Here is a 25,282-nt window from a genome sequence, read left to right on the forward strand (position 1 = left end):
ATGACGTCATGTGGTAACCCACTAAGCGAATAAACATGTGAGGCAGCCTGTTTCCAGTACCGCGCTATCGCCTGTCACCTTCCACACCTTCCCGGCATCCATCAACAGATTTGCTTCTCACACCTCAGTCTCACACGACCCTTTCCCACCTACCAAAAATCACCTCATCTTCTCCTCTACATCATGTCTTACGCAGAGATGGCTGCCAAGGGCCCTAAGCAGAGCCCTGAAGAAGTAAGTTTGTTAACGAGAGACTTTGTAGTACGTGCCATAGCTGACAATGGGGTAGGCGTAAGTGAACTCATCTCTTCCTTGTTGAAGAATTGGCTCGGTAGCTGCGCTTTTTGAAGCTCTGTGGTCAGACTCTGCTGACAGTCCGATCCCCTTGCAGAAATGGATGGATTTTACAAACAGCATGAATCACAGTACTGACGTGAAAAATTAGTCGTGCGCCCGCACCCCCACAAGTCGAACATACCCCTGATGACAGTGTTCAATCGCTCGTCGACGTAGACAGCCCTCACATTTCTTCCGTGCCCTCTGATTATGAGTCGCAATCTATCAAAACCGACACACAAGCTGAACGCATACAACGCGAAGAGGAAGTCAAGGAGGAAGCTGAGAAGCTGAAAGAACGGGCAGCTGCAAAGAAGGAGTCTGCCAAGGAGAAGGCGAAGAAGAACGCTGACAACCCCGTTGTTATTGGTAATGCAGTAGGCCTTGCCATTGTCGGTGGCATTGTCGGATTTGGTGCCTACAGGCAATATGCACGTGGTGAACTGACCGGCAAAGTCGTCGCTGCCTGGGCTGCTGCGATTGGACTGTTTGGTGTTGGTGACTACTACGTCAGCCAGTATGTTTTATCACTTGCTCTTTGTGTGTGTGGTAAGAGTCATTTACTAAATTTGAAACAGGTATTTCTTCAAGAGAAACCCGCCGCAATAAATGCGGGCTACAATCTTCGCCCAAAACCCTACTCCATTCGGCTAAAGTACCATTGTAATGTCGAGTTTGGCACAGTGGCTTCATTGTCTAGACTCTGATAATTCGGCTTTGACTGGTTTAAGTACTAAGTGTGTACTGCTATACTGGAAGAACACAATAAGCTTGGAGCTTTAGATTTGACTTCGACTTCGAGAGGGATGCTTTCCCAAGACGACTTTTGTACATACGAGGTTGACATTCAATATACCCATTCTATTATCTCTATATTACAATCTTATGAACAATCGGAAAAGACCTGTGCTGAATGTGCTTGAATTCGTTTTGATTATCATATGATGAGTTGACGTAGAGAATGATGGGGTGATATCAGTTACAGTGCACGTGACTGTCAATCGCCGACGATGCAGATCCCTGCACTTTCCGCTTAGAAATGCAGGTCCCATAACTTTTCCATGGTGACGACAGCGTATCTTCCAGTCCTCAACACCCGTCACGACACTCATTGACTCTCCCTTCTTTGTTTCATATCTTTCTATAACATGTTTCGAGCGGCACCGCGACTAATTGCGCGTCCAGCGCTACGGACTGCGTCATTGCGGTCCGTCGCACCCACCAAGCGTTACATCAGCACAGCTCCGCCATCACAAAAGTCAAGAAGTTTCAAGAGCTTGGTTGCACGGGTAGGCATAGCTGGCGCTATAATATATTACTACAACACAACGGATGTTTTCGCGGAGGAGCCAAGGCGTATGTCTAGACTTCGGATAGCACAACGATTGGGATCAGAAAACTAACAAGGTTTCCAGAGCTTGTCCAGGCACTCCCAGAAACCGAAGTAGAATCTGAGCACCTTCCCACCATCGAATCGATCTCTGAAGAACGCAAGCGAAGACAGGCGGTGCAAGCGCAATTGGAGATTCAGAAGCAAAAAGAGGCCGAAAGTGCACAGCAGAATGGTGGAGAAGGAGGAATAGAAGGACTAGAAGAAGAGGCAGATCAGCAAGGCGCGTTCAACCCAGAGACTGGAGAAATCAATTGGGATTGCCCATGCTTGGGGGGTATGGCTCATGGCCCTTGCGGTGAGCAGTTCAAATCGGCATTCAGTTGCTTTGTCTACTCAAAAGAGGAACCCAAGGGCATGGACTGCATCGACAAATTCAAGTACGCTTCACCACTTCGCAGTTGCTTGGAATGAGCCCAATTTTGGAATCGTGTAGATTGCTAACAAAGCGCTAGGGACATGCAGAACTGCTTCCGTGAATACCCCGAGATCTACGGCTCCGAGCTTGACTCTGATGACGCTGATGACGACATGAGCGCGGCTCCCGAACCGGCAGAGACATCGAGTCAGCCTTCCACCGCTTTCGCTCCTCAGGCCGACTCTGCACCTAAGCTTGCGACAACTGAAGATTCGGGATTGGTTAAAGACAGATCCACCGGCGAGCGCAAGTCAAAGCCAATTGCCCCGGATGCTGGCCTTGTACCTGAAGAATACAAGTCTGAAAGCAGGCACAACCCTGTATTCGATGCCAGGGGAGATATGAGCAGTGTAGAGAGCGAGAAGGAGAAGAGCAGTCAAAAGCCAAAGGACACGAGTGATACTGCGAAAGCCAAAAAGGCAGATGCGCAAATGAAGAAGCAGGAGCCGGTTAGTGAGAGCAAGAGCCTGGTACCCAAGGACAGCCATGACGCAAGTGAACCAGGAACAGAGAGGCTTTCCCAGAAGTAGATGGGAGAGAGGCTTGAGATACGAGAGAAGCATGACTTACCACGTGTACTATATTACGTAGCTGTACTATATCACATAAGTGTAACACCATAATCGTGCTTTACGACAGTTAGCGACTGGTGATGGAAAAGATTCAAAAAAAAAAACAACAACGTGAATAGTACTACTGCTACTGCTACTGCTACTGCTACTGCTACTGCCACTCTAACAACACCGATATATAGCAAGGTTGGAAAACCTGCCTGACAAAAAAAGCCCCGGAATTTCTGTGCCATAAAGTACCTGGAAGAGAGAGAGAGAGAGAGACATATCCCATACCCCTCCCCATTTCAATCGATAGAAAAAGAAAAAAAGAAGAAAAAGAAAACGCCCAAAAAACACCAATATCCCATTTCGTTCGGAGAGGCACATATGACTTGCGCACAAAACATCCACATCCACGCACGAAGTTTGAGAAAAAACTTTCGGGATCCTCCCTCTCTCATCGCAACATGGGGGAGCAGCCGTAGCCAGGACCCCGACAATGTAAGTTGAATGGGAGATAGGGGGGGGGGGGAGAGCGCGTGAGTCTTTTTGCAACTTTCATCGTCCTCGTCTGATTCTTCCCCACATGTAAATGCCGTGTGTGTGAAGAAGGAAAGGGAAAGGAACCAACGAAGAATACCCCAATACCACAGGCCAGACACATTTCCTTAAATCTCTATCTTACTGTAGCCCTCCGCACCCTCAGCAACTGGCATCACAACCCCCGCATCAACGCTGTCGCGCTTCACCCCCATGCTATCCTCTCCTTTACCAACGCCAAACATGCGAATAGCCTCTGTAAGCGCCTGCAAGGCATCCTCGTTGCTCATGCTACCAGGCAGGCCCTGGCCGCCCATTGAGGAGCTGATTTTCTTGGTGGCGTCTTCGAGGGCGCGGACCCGGCGTTGGAAGTTGAGGCGGTCCATGAAGAGTTGTTGGCGGCGACGCTGGAGGTCGCGGCGCTCGGCCGAGAGGAGCTTCTCGAAGTCGTTGAAGTGGGCGAGTTTGAGCTGCAGCTTTTGGAGTTGCAGGTTGACGGCACCAGAGACGAGGCGCGTGATGTGGCGCTCTTCGTGGGAGGCGAGCGCTGATGAGCGCGCGGCGGAGAGGGCAAAGGGGAGGGTGGCGAGCGGGTTGCCGCCTGAAGAAGGGCCTGCTTCTTTTGTGGCTACTGCGGTGGATTCGGCAGATGTGTCAATGTCCATGGCGTCTCCGCCCTCTGGTTTCATATCTGAGGCTGCGGGTGTGGACTGCTCGCCTTCCTTTTCCTTGCCCTTTTCTGAGGGGGCTGTTGGGGCCTTATTGATCTTCTCCTGCAAGATGCGCTTCATCTCGTTGACACTGCGCCCTGAAGCGACTGCGGCTTCAGTGACGTTTGCAGGTGCCAGACCAGCCAAGAAGCTGACTACGCTCAAGATCGGGTTGTCTGCATGGTGAATTGGGACGCGGCCTTCGCTGAGGTACTCAAGATCGCGTAGGAATTTGGTTGAAGGGGCCGCGGATTGTGACTCTGGTAGATCTGCCTCGATGTACTTGTCCTCAATCTCGAGTTGTAGGAATTTCATCACACACTGTTCGCGGGTCTTTGTTTGAACGTGGTCTGCAACGCGATTCCAGTCGTCATCGAACTCCTCCAAACCCTCAAGTAGTAGGAGGGTCTCTTCTTCGGTCCACTTCTCCTCGGTCTCGGTAGCTGCCAAATCCTCTGGATTCGAGATCTTGGTGAAGTCTGCTGATGATGTGCCGGATGGGAAGTTGCCCTCTACGAAACACCTAGGGCACAGATCCCGCTTCAGACCTCCAGCAGCCTTGAGCTGTCCTGGCTGCTCGGAGGGCTTCGTCTCGTGGAAATGTACGCGTGTGCATTCGACACCGCAGCTGAAGCAGTTGATAACCTTGGTTGGCTCTTTGGCGGCGGCCTCGAGGTCCTTGACATCGACTGATCCGCCGTTTGCAGCCGCTTCTCCATTCGCAGCCTTGGGTTCCACGGAAGCCTCCTTGCCATTGGGCTCGTAGATGTTTCGGCCCGCTAGAGACTTGGTCTCGCTCTTTGCAAGGGGTTGTTGGCTCGCGGCACGGTCAGTCGCTGCGAGTTGCTTGCCCTCTGTCGCTTTTGAGCCTGGTCCTGGTTGAAAGGGCTGGAGTCCACGGGGGGTGTCGACTGTGACGCGGAAGTGGCCGGTGAAGGGTGGACCAATGTTCGATGGGCGTTCCTGTGGGTCAACCTAGATACTATCAGTCTTAATCCGGGCGTATCATGGCGTGAGATGTACCTGATAATTAATCAAACCCCATTGTTCAAGGAAGGCGTGTACGCGCATGATGGCGCACACGTCTCCAGCAAGATTCCTTCGGCATGCAGTAACTGTGAGGTACTCGGATGGATTGAGGCGGTATGTGTTGATCATGAAATCACGGTAGTCGCGGTAGACGGCCGGGGTCTTGCTGCGGTTGCGGTTATTGAAGAACTCTGGTAGAGCCTTGCGCTCGCGGTAGTCAATGTAGCGCATGTCAAACCAAGTCGCGTAGCTTGGAATGATGGTCGCATAAGTCTGCGTGACAAAGTGGGAGCGTGCTGCTGATTGCAAATCGGCCTTTGCTTGTGCTTCGGGATCCGCAGCTTCGGCGCCTTCGCCCTCCTTCTTTGCATCGTCGGTGCCGCCCATCTCTTCATCCTCTTGACCATCCGCATCTTCGGCTTCCGCCCGTGGTGCGTCGGGTGCATCTAGAGGGTTGTCGGATGCGGCAGCAGGTGTTGCAGTCGCGGGCTCATTTGACGACGCCTTGACGGCAGTGTCTTCGAGCATGTTTGTGTCTGAGTGGATACTTAGCACATTGAACTTCTTGGTTCCGCACAGTGTTTTGGGTGAGGTGGAGAGAAGACTGGTGCCATGATGATCTGGAGACATGTGTACAACCAAATCATCGACGTGGCTGGGGATGCATGCAACAGAACAGGTACGGAGAGCTGTGGCCTACCTTGATCAAGCGCATTGGTGTCTGCGGCGCCTTCTCCGGAGAGAGTGGGGTCCTGGGCGGATGCGCTTGTTGTTGCGTCGTCGGCCATAGCTACGAGGGTACGAGACAAGACGTGCGATGCGATGAGGCGCTTGACAGCGTGGTGCGGTGGTGCACGAGAAAATCGCGGTGCGCAGGGTCGTAGAGCGACTGCGCGATCGCGGGCAGGATGAAGAGGCGAATTGCAGCCGTGTGGTGGGCGCGGGAGGGTGGGGATGAGGGGGAGGCGATGGGGTGCAATGGAGTCGCGTCTGAAGTTCGCGATGCTCGACCAGGCCCAAGCAAAAGTCCACTAAGGAGCAGCTGATCACGTGACCAACATGGCGCTCCGCACCCCAGGGCTAGCGCCGGCCATCCAGCCTGGTCAAACCGAGGTTGCCGTCCCGCACATCTGGTCGAGGTGCCGTTGCCAGTCCCAGTCTTGAACCCGCATTCTTCCTCGAATTATCTCGTTTTTGGCTGCTATCCTCTCCTCTGGGTCTTGCGCCAATTTCGCCTGCCATGTTCTCCGCCGCCCGCCAATGCGCCCTACGGACTGCCCGAACTCGGCTTAGACAGTCGCAACCCATCGCCGTCCCTCAGTACTCGGCCTTTGCACGCTTGGCCTCAACCCTCGCTATCCTTGAGCAAAAAGATGGCAAGATCGTATCCCAGTCATTGTCTGCCATCGCAGCCGGAACAAAGATTGGAGGCTCCATAACAGCCTTTGTTGCGGGCAATGGAGTCAAGGCTGTCGCAGAAGAGGCCGCAAAGTCAAAGGGTGTGGAAAAGGTCATCTACGTTGAGAATGGCGCATACGACAAGGTCGGCAGCACAAGCAGTCATTGCATTCGATGAGCTGACCGTATTCCAGTCTCTCCCCGAGAACTATGCGCCTCTCCTGGTAGAGAACATAAAGAAGGGCGGATACACACATGTCATTGCCGGTCATTCGGCCTTTGGCAAGAACATTATGCCCCGCGTCTCGGCCCTGCTCGACTCGCAACAAATATCTGATATTACTGGAATTGAAAGCGAAGATAGTGAGTCAGAGGTTTTAGCATCGCTGAACAATAGAACTGACGTAACCTGCAGCCTTCGTCCGACCAATCTACGCCGGTAACGCCATCATGACTGTTCAATCGTCCGACAGCACAAAGGTCATCACCGTTAGAGGCACTGCATTCCCCGCACCCGAGACTGAAGGTGGAAACGCAACCGTGGAAGAGGGCGTCGACCCCAAGGCCGAGTGCCCGACTGAATGGATATCCGAGGACCTCCAAAAATCTGACCGACCTGACCTCGGCTCAGCAGACAAGGTTGTGTCAGGAGGACGTGGTCTGAAATCAAAGGAGGAGTTTGACAAGCTCATGCCACCTCTAGCAGATGCGCTTGGTGCTGCCATTGGTGCTTCAAGAGCAGCAGTCGACAGTGGCTTCGCTGACAACAGCTTGCAAGTTGGACAGACTGGAAAGAATGTTGCGCCACAACTCTACCTATGCGCCGGTATCTCCGGAGCCATTCAACATCTGGCTGGTATGAAGGACAGCAAGGTCATTGCTGCCATCAACAAGGACCCTGAGGCACCAATCTTCCAGGTTGCCGATGTTGGTCTTGTTGGCGATCTCTTCGAAAAGGTCCCTGAGCTAACAGAGAAGCTCAAGTCGCAGTAGAAAAAAACATACATATCAAATGTTAGACATGTAAAATAGTTATGATAACTTTTCACCAGGACTGCAGAGAAGTGCAGCGTTCACGGTGTATTTGCTAAATCTCTTAGGGCCCATAGATAGCTTACGTGACACTGACATCTCGGTTGGCTAACTTAACATAGAAATTCATAATCTTGGCGTGCATTAAACGAACGATTGTAGATTCAACTCATGTTATGTTTCTTTCTGCGACTACAGCAACAATAGTTCCAATGTACAAATGTTTAGCAATGTTTGCAAAAGCTATCAGAGATATTCTCAGACCAAACCCCTGTAATCCCCGTGCACAAAATATCACCCAGAAATCTTGTGACTATTTGCGCATGCACTCGACACATGTTAATCATGCGTGCTTCCTCAGCTTAGTCTACATGTATATTCAAAGTCTTGGCGCACGTCAGTAGCTGATCGTCCTACACCAACTACCCTTGTCATGTGCTCCAATCGAAAGCCGACGAGTCCGGCGCTTTTACTGAAGGTACAGTCAGTGGATACACGCGCGTGTGCGAATATGTGAATACGGCACAGCCTTTTCCTTCTCTTTTTTGTACTTGTTCTCCCTTTCTTTTTCCCCGTGTTCTCTTCGCGAATCTCGACTTATCCGCCATCCAATAGTGAGCGAGAACGCTTCTGGTCACCTGCGAAAAGCGTTGCTAGCCATTCACAGCGTTATTGGATTTGCACTTGCGCACCATCTGAAACGGCTTGTTGCCTCGTGACTCTCATCTGAAAGCTATCAGGTTTTTGCTGTCTACTGGAGTGCACGTCTAGCATTTCGCTATCGCGACGGTCTAGGATATTCGCCAGGATTCCTTGTTGTAGTGCATTCGATCAACACTCGTTACTGTGGATTCTCCTGCACCGCTTGTTGCACCCAGTGATGAACATAAACGCGGCTCACCAAAGATGCAACATGAAGACGAAATGCCAAATCAGCCAACCGGCTCACAACAGCAGACCGAATCTAACATGACCAAAACTCCAATGAATGGAGAAAACAAAAGGAAGAGATGGTGGAAAATATTGAGGAAATGGGAGGAAGAAGAAGCCGACTGGTGGTTTGCGAGCACTGGCATCCCCCTTCTAGCCGCGACTCTTGGACCACTAGCAAACGTGAGCTCTATCGCTGCCCTAGTAACGTCTTGGAGACAGAAGAATATCATCAATGGCGAAGTATTGACCGATTTTGAGGGGGTACCATTTGGTGATCCGCGATGGTAAGTGATGCTTTTAGTCAAAACTGGAAGCACCCTCCGGAATCATCGACGAATCTGAGCTGACAGAATCAAGGTGTTACTGGATCAACGTCGTCTCCCTGATTTGTGGATTCCTCGGAAATATCTTTCTTCTACTCAACTTTACACAAAGAATCCGATATATCATTGCTCTGCCGGCCACTGTAATACTCTGGTATCTGTCGTCTGGCTTTCTTATTGCAATTACCATATGTATGAACACGTACGCACCGCCTGTGCGTCCGCAAGAAACATACACCCAAGGATTCTGGTACGCCATCGCAGCCGCAGCCTTCTACACTATATGTTCCATGATCCTCATGGTCAATATGCTGGGTTACTTTCTAGGCCACTACCCAGAAAACTTTGCACTCAGTGACAGCCAACGGACACTCATCCTCCAGACGATGGCATTCTTTATCTGGCTGGCTGGTGGCTCCGCAGTATTTGCCAAACTTGAACAAAATGCTGGTAACGATAGTTGGCGCTTCGCGGATGCTCTGTACTTTTGCGATGTCACGATTCTCACAGTCGGCTTCGGCGATATGGTACCATCAACTGCTGCGACCAGAGGTATCGTCTTCCCTTACTCGGTCGGGGGCATCATCACCTTGGCGCTTATTGTCTCTTCGCTCTATACCGCAGTACGCGAGCTGGGTGACGAGAAGATTGTTCAGAAGTATGTGGACCGCCTGCGCGAAAGCGCCGTCGAGCGTACAGTGACCAATTCTTTCGATCTTCGTCATCGCGAACATGACGCCCATCACCTCATCAGAAAGCGCAAACTGGGATTTCCTAAAATATCTGCACCGACTGAACTGCGAGAATTACGCAAACCCGTGCATGAGAACACCAATCATACTACCTCGGCAATCCCACGCGTCACCCACGCTCTCGGCATGACTTCGAAAAGACGAATTCTGGTCTTGAAAGAAGAAAAAGATCGATTCGAAGTCATGCGCAAGATCCAAGAGGATTCTAAAAAGTTCAAGCAGTGGATGGCACTTTTCTGGTCCACCACCACATTCTTAATCCTTTGGTGCGTAGGGGCTCTTGTGTTCATGATAACTGAGAAGGATAGCCAGGGACTAACTTACTTCCCCGCTCTCTACTTCTGCTATGTCTCCCTGCTCACCATTGGGTACGGAGATTTAGCCCCAAAGACCAATTCTGGACGGTGCTTCTTTGTCGTTTGGAGCTTGATCGCCGTCCCAACCATGACCATCTTAGTTTCTAATCTTGGAGACACGGTGGTGGCAAACTTCAAGAAATGGAGTGATAAGTTTGCCGACTTTACCGTGTTACCTAAGGCAGGCATATGGCGCTCGTTTCTTGACAAGCACCCTTGGCTTCTTCAATGGTTACAACGCGTTACAGAATACCACGCACGTAGGAATCGTTTGAAGAAAGGGTTCGAAGTCGGAGTTGTCGATAGCAATAGCTCTGATCCTCCTAACGTTGATGACAACGACGCTGGTCCTTCCGAAGATTTAGAGAACCCGCGAGACAGCGACAGAGCTCCTGAAGAATCTGAGGCGACTCCAGAAATCTCGCTTCCCCAAGCCCCGACTGGTGCATCTATATCCCGCCAGCTAGCGCTCTGTATCCAAAAGGTGTCTTTTGACCTGAGAAAACCAAACAAGCGCTATAGTTATGAAGAATGGGTCGAATTTACACGCTTAATCCACGCAACGCACCCAGAGCGTCTAGATCGCTATCTAGGTATCGAGTGCAATTCAACAGACGATGAGAACGAGGAAGGTCTAGTGAATTGGGATTGGCTTGGTGAGCGTAGCCCTTTGGTCTCTGGAAACAGCGAAAGTGAGTGGTTGATGGAGAGGCTGGTGGAGAGTTTGGTGAGATTGGAAAAGAGAAAAGAGGTTGCAAGGCGGAGAAGAGATATTGGGGCATTGAGGAATATGGAGGGAAAGAATGGAGAAATTGGCTGAGCGGATAGTCGGCAGTGGTGGTTCTGTATATCGGAGGGCTGAGCAAATATCAACACATATAATTGCTATTTTTGAGCATCAAATACAAACATGTATGATGATTGCGTTGCTACGAGATTACCTGCAGAATTGGACAAGAGTGTGTCTGCCTTGCACTAAACCAATAGTAACAAACATGTCGGCTGAACTTGGTACAGGCGCTTGGCCATGACTTTGCCTGCATGTAAAGTGGAGCGAGCCGGCTTCGGTGCCCGTGAGCATGGTTGGATTTGGCAATGATGTGCGATTCATCGCAGAGCCAGCCCCAGGAAAACAGAGTCAAGATTTCCCACTGAGGCGTATGCATATTGCAGTCGTGTGAACCCGGGTCCAAGGAGGCTGTAGGAAGCCTAAGCGCCCACGTTGTCGGGCTGTCGGCGGTTGTGATTCACCTACATGCACCGAGCCTTATTTTTAGATTTTGAACAGAGTACAAGATCATCAACCAGAATTCTGCACGAAACCACTAGTGGAATATGTTTGCTGCTGATCCGTCTTGACGCAAAGTTTGGAAGCCTAAAGCCAACGCGTGAACGGACGAGCGCAATGGCCTTTAACAATGCCTCGCAAGTAGTCGCTCCATTGGGAAGGACTCTGGCTAAGCGAGATGTCCAGTAGTTAGCGTAACCCCTCAATTGCAACAGCTAAACATTGAACGTGTGTACAGCCTGGTGGGGAGACATCTGATTCGACACTTGCCCGCCGCTCTGGAGACCATCAGACTAAGCTGGCATCGCAGAACGACCCCTGCTCGCAGTTCTTGTCTGCTTTGTTGTGCGTAAACCCTATCACACCGTAATGCCAAATTGGATGGCGCCACCTGTTTGGGGGCGTACATAGACGAGATACGCGCTATACGACAGGGAAGAAACAACCGACTTTCAGGCACCGACTTTTGCACCCTGTCTGGTTTGTCTCCCTTATTTAATACAATGAGTTTTCGGTGCAACACTACAGCCTAGCTGTGTTTTGTCCATTCACCCCTCGTCGTTATCGACTCTGCAGCCGCGGGTCGACCGCCACACCCCCTTGCAGTTGACCTTTAGGGAGGCCACGCTACAGCTACGACCCAGACTCCTACATCCCACAAAATGGGGAAAGAAAGCGTCGTAGAACCCATGGATAATGGAGGAACTGTCTCTACGAAACCAAAAGAGGCTTCTCAAGATGGACTAAAGAACTACTTTGTAAGTAATGCTGATGCATCTGATGCTCTACCTAACAAAGGAAAACCCAGCGTGTTTTTAATTACGGGACGCATCTAGATTATTTGCTCATCCTGGTTTGTTTCGTTACGTCAATTGGCTCGGGCATCGCTTTCCCCCTGATGACTGTAGTCTTTGGTGAGTATCCATCCAACAAAAACAAGCAGTGCAACTTTTCGTTCCGCTGACAGCCTTCAGGCCAACTCGTAGGAAAGTTTACCGATTACTTCACGCCAGGGACAAGTGTCACGTCCTCTGAGTTCCAGGATGAAGTCGATGGCTTGACACTGTACCTGTTGTACCTCTTCATCGGCAAATTTGTTTTATCCTATGTGTCCATGGTAAGAGAAAACAACGTCTAATTGCAAGTTAAAATAATCAACACATCACAGCTCACGATCCGGATCAGTGGCCTCCGAATCTCGGCTGCGCTACGTCTGGCATACATACGAGCTTTGTTCCTACAACCCGTTAGTGTAATTGACACTGTCAGCCCCGGAAAAGTGTCCACGCGAATTACAACCTCTGCAAACACGGTCCAAGTCGCTGTATCACAACAGCTTGCTATGATGTTCCAGGCGTTTGCCTTTGTGATTGGAGCATACGTTGTAGCGTTCATCCAGAGCCCATTGCTAACCTTGGTCGCATCAGCCTCATTGCCCTTCATCCTGATACTCATGGGCATCATCATTCCTCCGTTTACGCGCATACACAAAATCACTGAAAAGTACAGCGAGGATGCGTCTGCTACCGCTTTTGAAATCTTTTCTTCCCTTCGCGTCGTTGTCGCTTTTGGGGCCGAGGCGAAGCTGGCACGACAGCACGAAGAACTGCTGACCAAAAGTGCAAAGAACTTCAAGCGAGCTGCTCCTCTCTCAGGACTCTTTTTCGCGCCTATGATGGTAGGACAATATGGTACAATGGGTATTGCCTTCTGGTTTGGTATCAAGCAGTATTCTGAGGGGAAGAACAATAACGTTGGCACTATTGTTATCGTCCTGTTCGCAGTCATGATGGCAGTAGTGAATTTTGGCAGAGTCGTTACCCCAATCATTGCTATCGTCAAGGCATCAACAGCCGCTGCAGAACTGTTCAGAACGATCGATGCGCCGGTTCCAGATGTTTCGGGATTGAAAGAGCCCGATGTCACTGCCAACGCCAATATTACGTTCGAAAATGTCGCCTTCTCCTACCCAAGTAGGCCAAATGTTCCAATTCTCCAAGGACTAGGTCTCGAGTTTGAAGCTGGCAAGGTCACAGCTATCGTTGGTCCATCCGGAAGTGGTAAGTGGTTTACGTCAGCGAATTGCTCTTAGTACATGACTGACATCCCGTTCCAACTGTTAGGAAAGTCTACCATTGTCGGCCTAGTGCAGAGGTGGTACGATCTCCTTGGAACAACAGCCTCGCCCACGCCTCACGATCTCCCCGTCAACTCCTCCGCCACCTCAATAACTCACACTGAACCCAAACAAGATGAGACTCCGAAGAAGTCTGGATGGTTCAAGAAGCGTGCCGTCGACGAAGGCAAAGGTCAACAGAAACAAGAAACAGTGGTAAAGGACGATAAAACTAAGGAGAGCGAGCCCAATCTCGGCCCCAACACTTGTACTGGCACTATAAAAGTCGGGGGGATTGACATCAGACAAATCGATGCCAAATGGTGGCGCTCTCAGATTGGTATCGTCCAACAAGAGCCATTCCTCTTCAACGACACGCTCTACAATAATGTTGCGTTCGGTCTTACCGGAACAAGATATCAAGATCTACCGAAAGAAGAGAAGATGGTTATGGTGGAAGAAGCGTGTCGCGAAGCTTATGCAGAGGAGTTCATATCTAAGCTTCCAGAAGGTTATGAGACTCTGGTAGGTGAGAGCGGTATCAAGTTGTCAGGCGGCCAGCGTCAGCGGATCGGAATCGCAAGGAGTATCATCAAGCAACCACCTATCTTGATCATGGACGAAGCCACCAGCGCAATTGATGTGCGAACAGAACGTATCGTGCAACAAGCACTCGATCGCGTGTCGAAGAACCGAACCACCATTGTAATTGCTCATCGTCTCTCTACAATTAAGCGTGCGGACAAGATTGTTGTCCTACGCAAAGGCCAATTGGTAGAGCAAGGTACTCACGATGAACTACTGAAGATTGAGGCAGGGGTCTACTTTGGCCTAGTTCACGCACAAAACATTGCCATGGAAGCCGAGAACGAAGACGCCGGCCTGGAGAGAATCAATACTGCAATCAGTGAAGTCATCGAAGAGAAAGCAAAGAACAACAACATTTCCGAAGAAAAGAATCCAGAATACAAAGAGAAAGGGTTAATAGCCAGTTTCGGACGTCTGCTATTCGAACAACGTCACCATTGGATTCTGTTCAGCTTCGCTATTTTCGGCATTCTAGCCAGCGGTGCAGTCTGGCCACTCCAAGCCTGGGTATTTTCCCAGGTTATCAACGTCTTTACGCTTCCAAGAGACCAACTCGTCAGTGAAGGTAACTTCTGGGCCGGCATGTTTGGAGTGCTTGCCGGAGGCACATTCTTGTCGTACTTTGTTATGGGATTCGCATTTCATCTCATAGCCACACAAGTCTCGCTACAGTACAGGCAAGAATATTTGTACAACTTGATTCGGAAGAGGATCTCTTTCTTCGACGAAGAAGGGCATAGTCCGGGTTCTCTGACCTCCAGAGTGAGTTCGGACACTACGCAGCTTCAGCAACTAATGGCAACCGAAATGGGCATGGCGCTCATTGCTATCGTTAATGTCGTCGGGTGTGTCATCATCTCCTTTGTCTACGGGTGGAAGCTATCTCTCGTCGGCCTCTTTGCTGCTTTGCCACTCATTCTAGCCGCGGGATACCTCCGCATGCGTCTGGAACTCGAGTTCGAAAAGAGCAACGCCAAGATCTTCGAGGACAGCAGTCAGTTCGCTACCGAAGCCGTTGGAGCCTTCCGCACTGTGCTGAGTCTCATCATGGAAGACATGATTGGCGACCGGTACGAGACCTTGCTGAGCACTCACATCAGCAAAGCCTTTTCACGCGCAAAATGGGGCACACTCGTCTTCGCAGGGAGCGATAGTATCGAACTGGCTTGTATGGCGCTTACGTTCTGGTATGGCGGCACATTACTTGCATCTCGCGAGTACAACAACGTCGACTTCTTCGTCATCTACCAAGCTATCATATCAGGTGCCGTCGCAGCAGGCATGTTCTTTTCCTTCGCCCCAAACATGGCTCAGGTAACCGGTGCTGCTAACCGTATCCTGAGCATGCGCCCACCCCCAACCAACAAGGCTACTTCCTACCCGCCCCTGAGTACATCAGAAAAAGGCGTCGGTATAGAATTCCAAAACGTCTACTTCACCTACCCATCTCGAGAACTACCCGTCCTCTCAAACCTCAACATCCAAATCCAACCTGGCCAATTCGCCGCCCTCGTCGGCGCAAGCGGCTGCGGCAAATCCACCACAATATCCCTCCTCGAACGATTCTACGACGCCACTTCCGGTCGCATCTTGTGCAACGGACAAGACATCACGACGCTCGACCCGTCCGAATACCGCAAGCAAATCAGTCTCGTGGCCCAAGAACCCACACTGTACGAAGGCACGATACGAGAAAACGTTGCCCTCTCCGTGGACTCGGCGTCAGATGCGGAAATCGAGCAAGCATGTCGCGACGCCCAGATCCACGACTTCATCACCTCCTTGCCAGACGGCTACGCACAGCGTCTAGGTCCAAAGGGTATGTCGCTCTCCGGCGGCCAGAAACAGCGTTTGTCACTCGCCCGCGCTCTGCTTCGCCAACCAAAGCTTCTGCTCCTCGACGAAGCGACATCATCTCTCGACTCGGAGTCTGAAAAGTTGGTTCAAGAAGCGATTGAGCGGGCGGCAAAAGATGGGCGGCGCACCATACTGTCTGTTGCGCATCGGCTTGCGACGATTCAGAAAGCAGATGTTATTTTTGTGCTGGGGAGTGGCAAGGTGTTGGAGAAGGGGGATCATCAGGCGCTGTTGAAGAAGAGGGGAGTTTATTGGCAGATGGTGAGTTTAAAAGTCTTTCTCGATATGTTATTGATGATGCGTGCTAACGTTTTGGTATAGTGTCAAGCCCAGGCTTTGGATGCGTAGATATTCTTCATACATATATTACGACAACTCATTTCTAATAACCATGGCCAATTATTTTGTAGTTCTCACCTCACATCGTTTTACTTAACCTTAAAATGACTTATTACCCTGTTCGCTACTTACCCAATGTCATACTTTTCATAGTGGTTTTCGCCAATCAGAGACTAGCCCGGATCGGCCCCGAAAAAAAATCAGGCTCTGGTCATACCAAAAAAATTCCAGCCCCACTCATTCAATGCAAAACTGCTGAGCGGCTTCGAAAGAGACACAAAAAAGAAAGAAAGCCCGACGTGGGGGTCGAACCCACAACCTTGAGATTTGAAACAATCGTGTCTTGTTAGGACGTGATAACTAAGAGTCTCACGCTCTACCGATTGAGCTAGCCGGGCTATTGTTGCTTTCGATGAAGAAGAGAGCATTCCAAACATAAATATTTGGAGATATTTTTGCAGCGCCCATATCAGTCGGAGTTGTAAGACAAAGAATTTGAATGCAAAATTTACTGGGGTGCCTTGCAGAGTTTTTTTTTGTCAATGACCGAACTTTCCCGCCTCTTGCTGGACCCTGGGGACCCGCCCAATAGAGATGCTCCGTTGTACTTGCTAGATCCTGGTTCTGGTCGGGACTGCTGCCTCGTGGACACCTTTATTCAAAACTCACTGTAATTGTATTTTGAAGTTGAATAGAGTGTGGCGAGCGCTATATGTTCTTCTGTTTCTTTGCTTGTGAAAGCCAGTGGATTGGAGACTTTGACCTCGAAGAAGAATGCGTCTGCCTTTGGGGTATACAATCCACGTTGTGTACCCTGCGCTGTTCTGCTTGGTAAGTCATGATCTCGTTGCAAATAATAGCTCGGGAAAAATTCCCTATGCTTGTTAACTAGATATGCTTCCTACGACTGCAATGTAGTATGCCTACCGCACTGAGCGGGATACTAGTATTGTAACCGAGGTAAGCGCGTACGATGGTGGCGGCGAAGCCCGGCGACCTGTATTCCGCATGCGCAACTGAATACATCAATATGGATGCCTATTCAAAAGATGCATACAAGGATGCTAGTAGCGTGTGAGTAGTATTGCGTCTGCTTGATACGACAGATGCAAGTGGTGGGTGTTTCAGCGCCACGCTTATGGCCGCGTTGAATTGGTGCTTGGCGATGCCTAGAGGTGGTCATGTTAGCGAATGCGAAGCAGATGCGTTCATCAGGCATTGATGATAGCTCGTACATTGCAGGGTGATAGGCGTTCTAGGTGCATGTGTAGAGCGTGTAGGTATGGATAGCACCCCTGGTGGATCATGAGCCGAGGGTACGTACGCCTGGCTGTTCTACGTAGCTAGTACATGCAAATGGTAGTATGACGTCAATCTCAACTTCACTTCCGTATTCCCATGACTTCTATAACCAAACTTGTGATTGATTTCACAAGGTTCCACGTCAAGCTTTGGATTGGGTCGGCTGCCAATCGTGAATGGTGGTGTTATATGCCAACGATGCGATAGCAAGCAATAGTAGTTGAAATGCAGAATCTAGGTGATTTACGGATAGGAAAGAGATAATATGGAAAATCTTTAGTGACAGAGTGATTGGAAATACATTCCTCTTGAGTATAGTTGGTTAAGGGTAGGCATATCTCTGTGTCAGACCAGCATAATCAAAATCACGATCGCAGACTGCAGTAATAGGCCCAGTCCCAGAGTCCTGTATAATTTTGACGCCGGATATACAAACGTAATACATCGCACAATAAACAGAATGTCACAGTAAGGTGAGACGTCTGAGCCAGGACAGTCCCGGCTTCGACCCTGGACCACGGCAGCCCGAATAAAAAAAGCCAAAGATCACGAAATCGGCGTGACCGATGTAACCTGTATGCAGATCGATCTCATATCCCAACCTAACCGATAGGCAACAACTTTAAGCAAATCGGTCCAATCCTCACTCCATGTCGATTCACGGGCATGCGTAATTAAAAGGAGTATTGCAGGTCTCGATAGCTATCAAGGCCAGCTGACCGCTTCTGATCTTCGTCACAAGCAGGCTGTGTTCCCAAATGATTCGCTTCAAGACCTTCCCCTTGGAACCACCATAGCCGTATAGCCGCTCTATAACGAAGGGATCTAAGCCACATCCCAGCGCAGCCATACCTTCCTAAACAATCAAACCAAGACCGTTAGGCCCCAGACCCCCCAGAAACGGTTTATCCCGGACCCGGCCCAATGGGTCTCACGTATTCATGCTCAGGAACACCTTAACCTCCGTTAGGCCTCCAGAATCGGACCATCCCGTCTTACTACCGAGAAAGCTTAGCCGATATCACGCAGTATGCGTACGTGTCCATTTCGCTTACCCTTGCTGAGGCATACCTTGAGGTTGAAACAGGGCCCTTGTATGTTGTTAGGATCCTTGGGGGGGCAGTCGGCACAGCCTAGATGTTGCTCCTCCGTGCAGTGTTCTGTTGCCTGGGCTGATTACAACAGGGTTTGTGATATCGGTTTTACTACGGAGCAAGCGGATCAGAGGCGATTATATCATTGTGCATCTGATAGCTGGTCAACTATACCGTTGTTTCATGACCGTTAATCATGATTACCAGAAATACATCTCATCATGAAAAAAAAAGTTTTCAGTTTGCAACGTTGGGTAGCTAACACTTGCCCATTACGCCAGCCTGTACCTGAATCTCGAAACCAATAATCCCAGTCAATTGTATTTATGAGTGAAAGGGATGTTGTCGCCAACATAGATTCATGTGCTCATCAAAGCGCCGTGACGAGAATCTACGTCACCAACACACCACCACGCAAGCAAGTTCCAATACCCAAGCGAAGCATATAGCATACATCCAAAAGTGAACACATACTTGGATTATTTTCTACATCCCCATCCTGCAACACGTACCATGTCCACCAGCACCTCCAATCTCCACTTCCAACCATGCATTTCACACCTGCAGGAACACGTACCTCACCCCCCCCCCCCCCCCCCAACCCTTCAGGCAATCATCCCTTCATATTCCAGAACAACAAAGCCCCCCCCTCTCCAAAAACCAAGACCCCAGGAACACACTTTTTTTGTGCCGTTTCACTATACGGAACAGGTACGTACTCGTATCCGACAGGTACGTACCCTTATCCGACAGGCTAGCCAATAGCAAAAAGGGAACGGCGGTGGCCGTGCCCCGATGCTAAGCTTGGAGGGAGGGGAGGGGGGTGAGGGGAACTAGCGGGAGAGATGGAGAAAAGGGAAAGGCAAGGTACATAGTACGATGGGGGAATACGAGCAAGGGAAGGGGGGTGGGGAGCAAGATACGGTTGTAAGCGATAAGTTTTTTTTGGGATTGGAGAGAGGGAGGAAGGTCCAAGCAGTCCTATCACGGGGTTGCCGATGGGCAAGGGGTGTGGGTTGGGTTGCGGAGGGGGTTGGGAGGTAAGGGTGCTGGGATGGTGCTTGTTCGGGCCATGTGGAGTAAAGGGCTTGGGTACGTAGTAGCGTGGGTTAGGATTTTGGGATTTGAGAAAGGCGGCAATACAGAGGTTCTGAGACAGGAAGCTAGATGGCAAGAGCGGGTAAGGGATTGTTGACATGTGAGGTTGTTTACGTGGCGCATGTTCGTGCTTGACGAATGAGGAATGGGTTGCTTGTCAAAGGGCGTGTGTGTAGTGTATGTTGGTGGTCATGTGGATTCATCTGATATCTTTCTTGTCCAATTACTACTATCCAAACTTCGCAAGCAGACCACGCAGACGAAAGAATCGAAGCGACTACATACCACCAGGCGCCAGCAAATTGTGGCATGGGCGGCGCGGGTCAGGCTTCATTGCATGTTCCATGCATATATGTACGTGCACATGCATGCAACTTCCGCGCGCAACGGCTCAGGCTGTTTCCAAGGCAGAAATGGCCCAAAACGGTAAAGCATAACTAAGTTAGAAAACGACCACCTCTAAAAAAAAATAACGGCTCCAAAGGTTATTATCCGTTTGTCAAACGCGTCAAAAGTGGATCGTAGCTTTGATTTTCCCGGGTCTGTGGGCGTTGCGTGGGTTGCCTGATCTCGTTCGTGAACAATCTGTCACATGTCATCCATTAAAGTCTGTTACGTAGTACTACCAAACTTATTAACCTGTCGGGAGGAGGAGGGGCAAAACACGCGATATTATTACCACTGGTTAAATCCTATTGTGCATGGAAAAAAAAAGAGAATGGGAGTGGAAAGATACTTACGGCTATTACCAAGTTTAGCGTTAGTTTTCCCGTTTTTCTGGCGCATACATGAGGCGTTCCATTGTTTTTTGCAACTCGGGGTTTGAGGCTGTGCAGCATCGCGTGCTTTTTGCACACCTTTCCCCCCCTATTTGCACAATCGGCTGCAGCCATTCAACATGGAAGAAGGGGATTGGGGGGGTACCTTGTTGCACATCCTTCTTGAAGGATCCCCACAGACAAGTTATTTACTATGGAGTAAATGTGATGGAATGCAAGTGATGAATGTCAAGTGATGCAATGTTCGGTGTGTGTGGGTGTGGGTGTGTTTATTTTTGGTAAATAAACGGGAGGAAGCTAAGATTTGCTGCGGGCCGCCTAAACGAGACATGGATAAGATGCGAGGAAGAAGGAGAAGAAAAACATGCCGTGGAAAGGCGGAAACAAATACCGTTACAATGTTGCATGAGAGGATTCAAGGAAGAAAAAAAATGCCTGTGAAGAGCCACACTTCCTTTCCCATCCTGCCTCCGACTCCTACCTACCCAATTACATAGCGAACATATTTGCACAAATCTAATCTATGATCAAATGAAAGATGCCAAGCCCGTTTCCCCTGTCGGGTCCCTGACCGGTTTTGCACAGCCTCAAGAAGGGTAATAGGAATATTGCGAGTTTCTAGGATCCTGATACATTGGCGATGTTGTCGCGTTATAATCCTGCTGACCAGACGTTCGACGTGGCGGCCCATGTGGCATCGTGGCATACGGAGCGTGGGCCGTGGGGGCTGTGTAGACCGGACTTCGCGACATGATTGGTTGCTGGGCAACTGGATAGCTGCTATAGCCCTGAATCGAAAGAGTTGTGGATGCGCCGCCGGTGTGTAGTGATGGTGATGAAGGGTGCATGTACGAGGTCGTTTGATCCCATGGCGAAGGCATGTTTGGGCTTATTGGTGGTGGCTGGGTGTATCCATATTGAGGCAGCATTGCTGACGAGTCATGTGTACTATGTTGATCGGCTATAGCGGTAGGCATGGTGTATGCTTGTGGAGAGGACCATGTTGAGTATGCGTCGTTGTCCATACTTGACCAACTGAGGCGATGTCCTCTCGGTGACGGGGTGTGTAAAAGGGAATCGTACATTGCCGAGTTTGGAGATAGATAACCATCGTCTTCTGGGTAGTTGGGGAACGGAGCGGGTGTACCGCAATCAGATGGAGAGCTTGGAGCGTTTGCGAGAGTGATGCCTTGGTTCTGATACCGCCGTACCAAGACTGTGTAGCTGTAAAGTGTAAGCCAGTAGTCCAGTATCTTTCTCAACAAAACATACCGATTCTTGATATCGTTTTTCGATCTTTCTGGGAAATGCTCCCGTTGGATATCTTTCCAATGGCGCCCAAGCTGCCGAACAGCGTCAATCAACTCATTGTCCTAAGATATCAAATCAGCACATCAGCACTGTTCAATCTCTCCGAGAATATTGCAAACTAACATCGGTTTCTTGCCATTCACTTCGGTCTAGATTTGGATCAAGTGACTGCTGCCACCGCTTTGCACACTCTATTGATGGTCAATAAGACAAGCTGTCAGCAAGATACGGAAATGCTTACGATCTGCGCTCCTTGTCCCCACACAGCTTGCTATCAATGTCCATCTAGTGGTGTTCTGTCAGCAGCATCATGAATATCAGGGCCATTGAGGCCTACCTTTGGCCGTGCTCTTCAACTCCTCTTGCTAGTAAATCATCCTCGCTCCTTGACCATTGTCCCTTCTTGAGCCCCCCTGCCACAGAGTTGTGCCACCGTTTTCGACAGTCTTTGTTTGTTCGGCCAGGGAGACTATCGGCAATTCTGCACCTGTGTGTCCAGTCAGACTACGGGCTTCTACCATACGAGATTGGAGCGTACCAATCTTTGACTTCTCCTTCTCTCACTAAAAAGATGTCAGCCACTGTTCAGCATTCTAGTCGCAATCTGGACGCTAGGCACAGAGAAAAGGTAGTGGTTGTTGAGAATTGTAGAAAATCAAGACTCACATTGAGCTTCAACCCCTTCTCTAAGCTTCTGATCTTCTGATAGTGACCATTTTCTGGGAGGGTGACTATGGGACCCCATTGGCGGCTCAATATGTTAGATTCAAAGATGTTTCTTTAGGATGGCCAAGACGACGAGATAGTGCATAGAGGGTATGATCTGGTAACACAGCTGGGATAGTAAGAGGTTGGCAGAAAAAGTAGTAGTGTCGAAAGGGCTTGGAAGAGCAATCAAGTTGACTAGGTGTATCTGAGTCTAGATTGTACAAGATCTACCTTGGTTTTTAAGGCGCAAGCGAATACCACCACGCCCATAGACTTGGCGGGCCAGGCACTTGGCTATGGCAGAAAATAGACGGCAGAGGGTTGCAGAGAAGCGTTATGCCAAGACGTGGTATCCTAGGCCACTCCTCCATGTGGCTAGCGAGTGCGTCGACTAGGGGATGGGCCATGTTGAAACTGTTCGGTGATTTACTGCAGACGCACTTGAAGGAGGCTTTGCCATTATGACGCGTGCGCACAGTGCTAATGCATCGACCGACGGGCCACGATGGTGTGTACAGCCCCAAGGATCCAGAAAAGGGTTGGTGGCCTGTAAGGCGAGGCTGCATGGGGCCATTCACCGCTAACGAACCGAGGAACACCAGAGCCAGCTGCCGGTCAGAAGAGCTTGTTGCTCCACAAGCCGTGCCTAAGTGGCTGGGGGCCGCACTGACAATCATGGACCTGACGCACTTGTGGACAATTGCCCAAGTTGTTCGCTTGACAACAGCAAATCCTTCCTGTAAGATGTACATGTATCATTAGCCTGTAAGCAATTCCAGAGAATTACGAAGCATCCTGCTAGTCATGGGTGACGATTGTGTTATCGAGAACTCGTTCGAGGCTTCCAGTAACGTACGTACATGTTAGTTGAAGTCAGTGAGTTACCTTAGCCACGAGTCAGCGCCGCGATGTACACATGAATCGAGTGGCGTGTGCAGCAAATGCTCCACAAATGTGACAGCATCAGTCAACGATTTTTGAGATGATGGTCGAGCTACGATTTCGAAGAGCAGTCCACAACGCGCCCATAGCGTTGCCGTCTTCACACATGCTACAGAAGCCAGCCCGAACAACATGTTGATACATATCACACAAATCCACTTTAGGTACAGCGCTGAAGACCGAACAAAGCATGTTACGACTCGATCTGAGTCGCATTGAAACTGTAAAAGACAATCTTTGGTTCTGAATTCTATCTTCATTCCATGCCATACAATCAGATAGTTAGTGTAGTTTGACTACTACGCATCAACGTACGTAATCAAGTTGATTTGAAAGCACAAAACGCAAGAACCTAGTGCACGTGTATCCTGGATAGCAGGACTAAAGATAGAGTTTGGTGCCTGTACACTTAGTGCGGGGAAAGGACCCTTGTTCGGCAGGTGTCAGCACTGGACAGTTTACACCGCGGTATTACTCCGGATTTGCACACCGAATGTAGCAGATATATGACCGCAGACGACCGATATATGCTATCCAATCATCTTTTGTGAGACACGAGCTTGTATGATGGTCCTCGAGACGAGTCTCCACGCTTGAATCTAGCGTCCCTTGCTAGGGCCGGAGGATAGGTTGTATATGCGGCATGACACAACAGTACTTGGTGTGTATACTCGCTCAACCGCTAGAAGACTTGGGCAAGATGCTTCAGGTTTTGCCCATAAGTCGTTGTGCTTTTGCAAGCAGGACAGTGCTTTCGCGGCCCAGCTTTCGCTGGCCATTTGGACCCCCTCTTGCTTTTGCCATTGTTTTTCTAAAGCGTTCTCTCTCAGCAGCCTTCTTAGCACGCTCCCTGTCGGCCTCTTCCTTAGCCTTCCGGCGCGCTTCAGCCTCGTCCTTCTTCTTTTGGGCCAGTTCGCTTTCTTTCTGGAAGGGCTGGGGGCGCGGTCGCCGTTGACGCCTCTCGAAGTTCTGTTGGCGCTCTGGTCCAGGCGACTTTTCCTCTAGCAGGACAGCACGGTCGGGGTGTGGCTCCAGAGTGGGCTCAGCAGTAGGTTCAGGGGACGCCTTGTCGGCTTGCTCGGTGCTGGCTTCGCGGTCATAGACTGACTTGGGTGGGTTGACGGCTTCCTTTTCCTCGCGTGCCTTGAGTTTGGCGTACTGCTTCTTGATCTTGGCCTTGTCTATGAGACTCTTCTTGATCTTCTCGACTGGACTCGCAATTAGCAGCTGCACAAGGATGTGAATGAGAGGCACTTACTTTTTCTTCTGTGCGTGCCATCGGGCAGATTTGCAGGCCCAATGGCGAAACCCTTCTTCTTGTTGGTGTCCTTGCTCTTTGCAGACGACTTGGCGCCACCCTCGTGTGGTCGTGTCGCGCCCATGGCCAAAGGTGTGTGTGGTGTTGCAAAAGTTTCGATGGGCAAGGCTAGGATGGGAAAGGCACAATGGCGCGGAGGTCCGTCAGGCTTGGCAAAGCGGAGCCCACGGCGGCGGCGAACACGGCGGCGGCGGGGGGACGACGAGGGTGCGAGTGCTACTGCGTGGTCGCATGCATGTGAGTGCATGCGCAAGTACATAGTACATAGCAGAGTCAAAGGCCCTCGTGTCCCAGCCCTATCCATCGCCTTGCTTCTTCCACACAGACACAGCCATTCTCCTCCTGCCGTGGGCACGTGCAGTCACCACTGCTCACCAAACCTGTTCTTTTGTTCGTCGTGTGACCGCGCCCGATGTAGCGCCTCAGCAGTCGCCGCACCAGCGACGTACATGCTTTGTCTATCAGCGCCAATGACATATATACGTACCACCTCGGGACAATTCTCGCACCTCGTCATCCATCCATCTCTTGCGCCACTCACTCACTCCTTCTCTCTCGCTCTGCACCCCCACCTCCCGGGCTCCACGGCGTTTCGTCTTAAACCGGGCACCATGCCTGTGCAATGAGACGGCCACTGGAGCCAGCGCACCCGGGTTAAACTGGAAACTCTTACTCATACCATTCGCCGGGCCAGCAGGTGCTCCCACCGCGACAACTTGGCCCTCTCCGCCATCGCGACATTTCAACTGTCATCCTCGTGCTCCCACAACC

General features: G+C 50.3%; 8 protein-coding genes across 8 annotated transcripts; 4 read left to right on the plus strand and 4 right to left on the minus strand.

Moving 5' to 3' along the window:
- Positions 1 to 73: 73 nt before the first annotated feature.
- On the plus strand, positions 74 to 1,033 carry PSV08DRAFT_341523 (uncharacterized protein). The gene is made up of 4 exons (XM_066092768.1): positions 74 to 234; positions 290 to 291; positions 446 to 853; positions 915 to 1,033. Exons 1-4 carry the CDS (start codon positions 184 to 186, stop codon positions 943 to 945), a joined length of 492 nt encoding a protein of 163 aa, XP_065947956.1. The 5' UTR covers positions 74 to 183; the 3' UTR covers positions 946 to 1,033.
- A 369-nt stretch (positions 1,034 to 1,402) lies between these two features.
- Positions 1,403 to 2,811, plus strand: PSV08DRAFT_211998 (uncharacterized protein). The gene is made up of 3 exons (XM_014220394.2): positions 1,403 to 1,692; positions 1,752 to 2,106; positions 2,182 to 2,811. Exons 1-3 carry the CDS (start codon positions 1,485 to 1,487, stop codon positions 2,672 to 2,674), a joined length of 1,056 nt encoding a protein of 351 aa, XP_014075869.1. The 5' UTR covers positions 1,403 to 1,484; the 3' UTR covers positions 2,675 to 2,811.
- A 12-nt stretch (positions 2,812 to 2,823) lies between these two features.
- Positions 2,824 to 3,225, minus strand: PSV08DRAFT_21237 (uncharacterized protein). The gene has a single exon (XM_066092097.1). It carries the CDS (start codon positions 3,083 to 3,085, stop codon positions 2,879 to 2,881), a length of 207 nt encoding a protein of 68 aa, XP_065947957.1. The 5' UTR covers positions 3,086 to 3,225; the 3' UTR covers positions 2,824 to 2,878.
- Positions 3,226 to 3,345: 120 nt separating this feature from the next.
- Positions 3,346 to 5,765, minus strand: PSV08DRAFT_232732 (SWIRM domain-containing protein; the record flags this gene model as incomplete). Its single annotated transcript, XM_014220395.1, has 3 exons — positions 3,346 to 4,911; positions 4,972 to 5,513; positions 5,678 to 5,765. The coding sequence occupies 3 exons, from the start codon at positions 5,763 to 5,765 to the stop codon at positions 3,367 to 3,369; spliced, it is 2,175 nt and encodes a 724-aa protein (XP_014075870.1). The 3' UTR covers positions 3,346 to 3,366.
- A 320-nt stretch (positions 5,766 to 6,085) lies between these two features.
- PSV08DRAFT_413066 (potassium channel) lies at positions 6,086 to 10,690 on the plus strand. Its single transcript, XM_066093944.1, has 5 exons — positions 6,086 to 6,520; positions 6,570 to 6,738; positions 6,791 to 7,332; positions 8,230 to 8,624; positions 8,698 to 10,690. Exons 1-5 carry the CDS (start codon positions 6,218 to 6,220, stop codon positions 10,589 to 10,591), a joined length of 3,303 nt encoding a protein of 1,100 aa, XP_065947958.1. The 5' UTR covers positions 6,086 to 6,217; the 3' UTR covers positions 10,592 to 10,690.
- A 1,058-nt stretch (positions 10,691 to 11,748) lies between these two features.
- On the plus strand, positions 11,749 to 16,108 carry PSV08DRAFT_212009 (P-loop containing nucleoside triphosphate hydrolase protein; the record flags this gene model as incomplete). Its single annotated transcript, XM_014220398.1, has 6 exons — positions 11,749 to 11,817; positions 11,868 to 11,973; positions 12,034 to 12,176; positions 12,228 to 13,119; positions 13,183 to 15,881; positions 15,942 to 16,108. The coding sequence occupies 6 exons, from the start codon at positions 11,749 to 11,751 to the stop codon at positions 15,966 to 15,968; spliced, it is 3,936 nt and encodes a 1,311-aa protein (XP_014075873.1). The 3' UTR covers positions 15,969 to 16,108.
- A 4,377-nt stretch (positions 16,109 to 20,485) lies between these two features.
- On the minus strand, positions 20,486 to 22,442 carry PSV08DRAFT_341618 (Homeodomain-like protein). The gene is made up of 7 exons (XM_014220399.2): positions 22,210 to 22,442; positions 22,082 to 22,106; positions 21,881 to 22,030; positions 21,785 to 21,828; positions 21,667 to 21,734; positions 21,505 to 21,605; positions 20,486 to 21,456 (listed from the first exon to the last, which is right to left on the minus strand). The coding sequence occupies exons 1-7, from the start codon at positions 22,286 to 22,288 to the stop codon at positions 20,820 to 20,822; spliced, it is 1,104 nt and encodes a 367-aa protein (XP_014075874.1). The 5' UTR covers positions 22,289 to 22,442; the 3' UTR covers positions 20,486 to 20,819.
- A 972-nt stretch (positions 22,443 to 23,414) lies between these two features.
- On the minus strand, positions 23,415 to 24,597 carry PSV08DRAFT_366633 (uncharacterized protein). Its single transcript, XM_014220400.2, has 2 exons — positions 24,452 to 24,597; positions 23,415 to 24,401 (listed from the first exon to the last, which is right to left on the minus strand). Exons 1-2 carry the CDS (start codon positions 24,573 to 24,575, stop codon positions 23,899 to 23,901), a joined length of 627 nt encoding a protein of 208 aa, XP_014075875.1. The 5' UTR covers positions 24,576 to 24,597; the 3' UTR covers positions 23,415 to 23,898.
- Positions 24,598 to 25,282: the final 685 nt, after the last annotated feature.

The sequence above is a fragment of the Bipolaris maydis genome (genome assembly GCF_028858645.1).
Source record: "Bipolaris maydis strain C4 unplaced genomic scaffold PSV08scaffold_18, whole genome shotgun sequence".
In the NCBI taxonomy this organism is placed as follows: Eukaryota; Fungi; Ascomycota; class Dothideomycetes; order Pleosporales; family Pleosporaceae; genus Bipolaris; species Bipolaris maydis.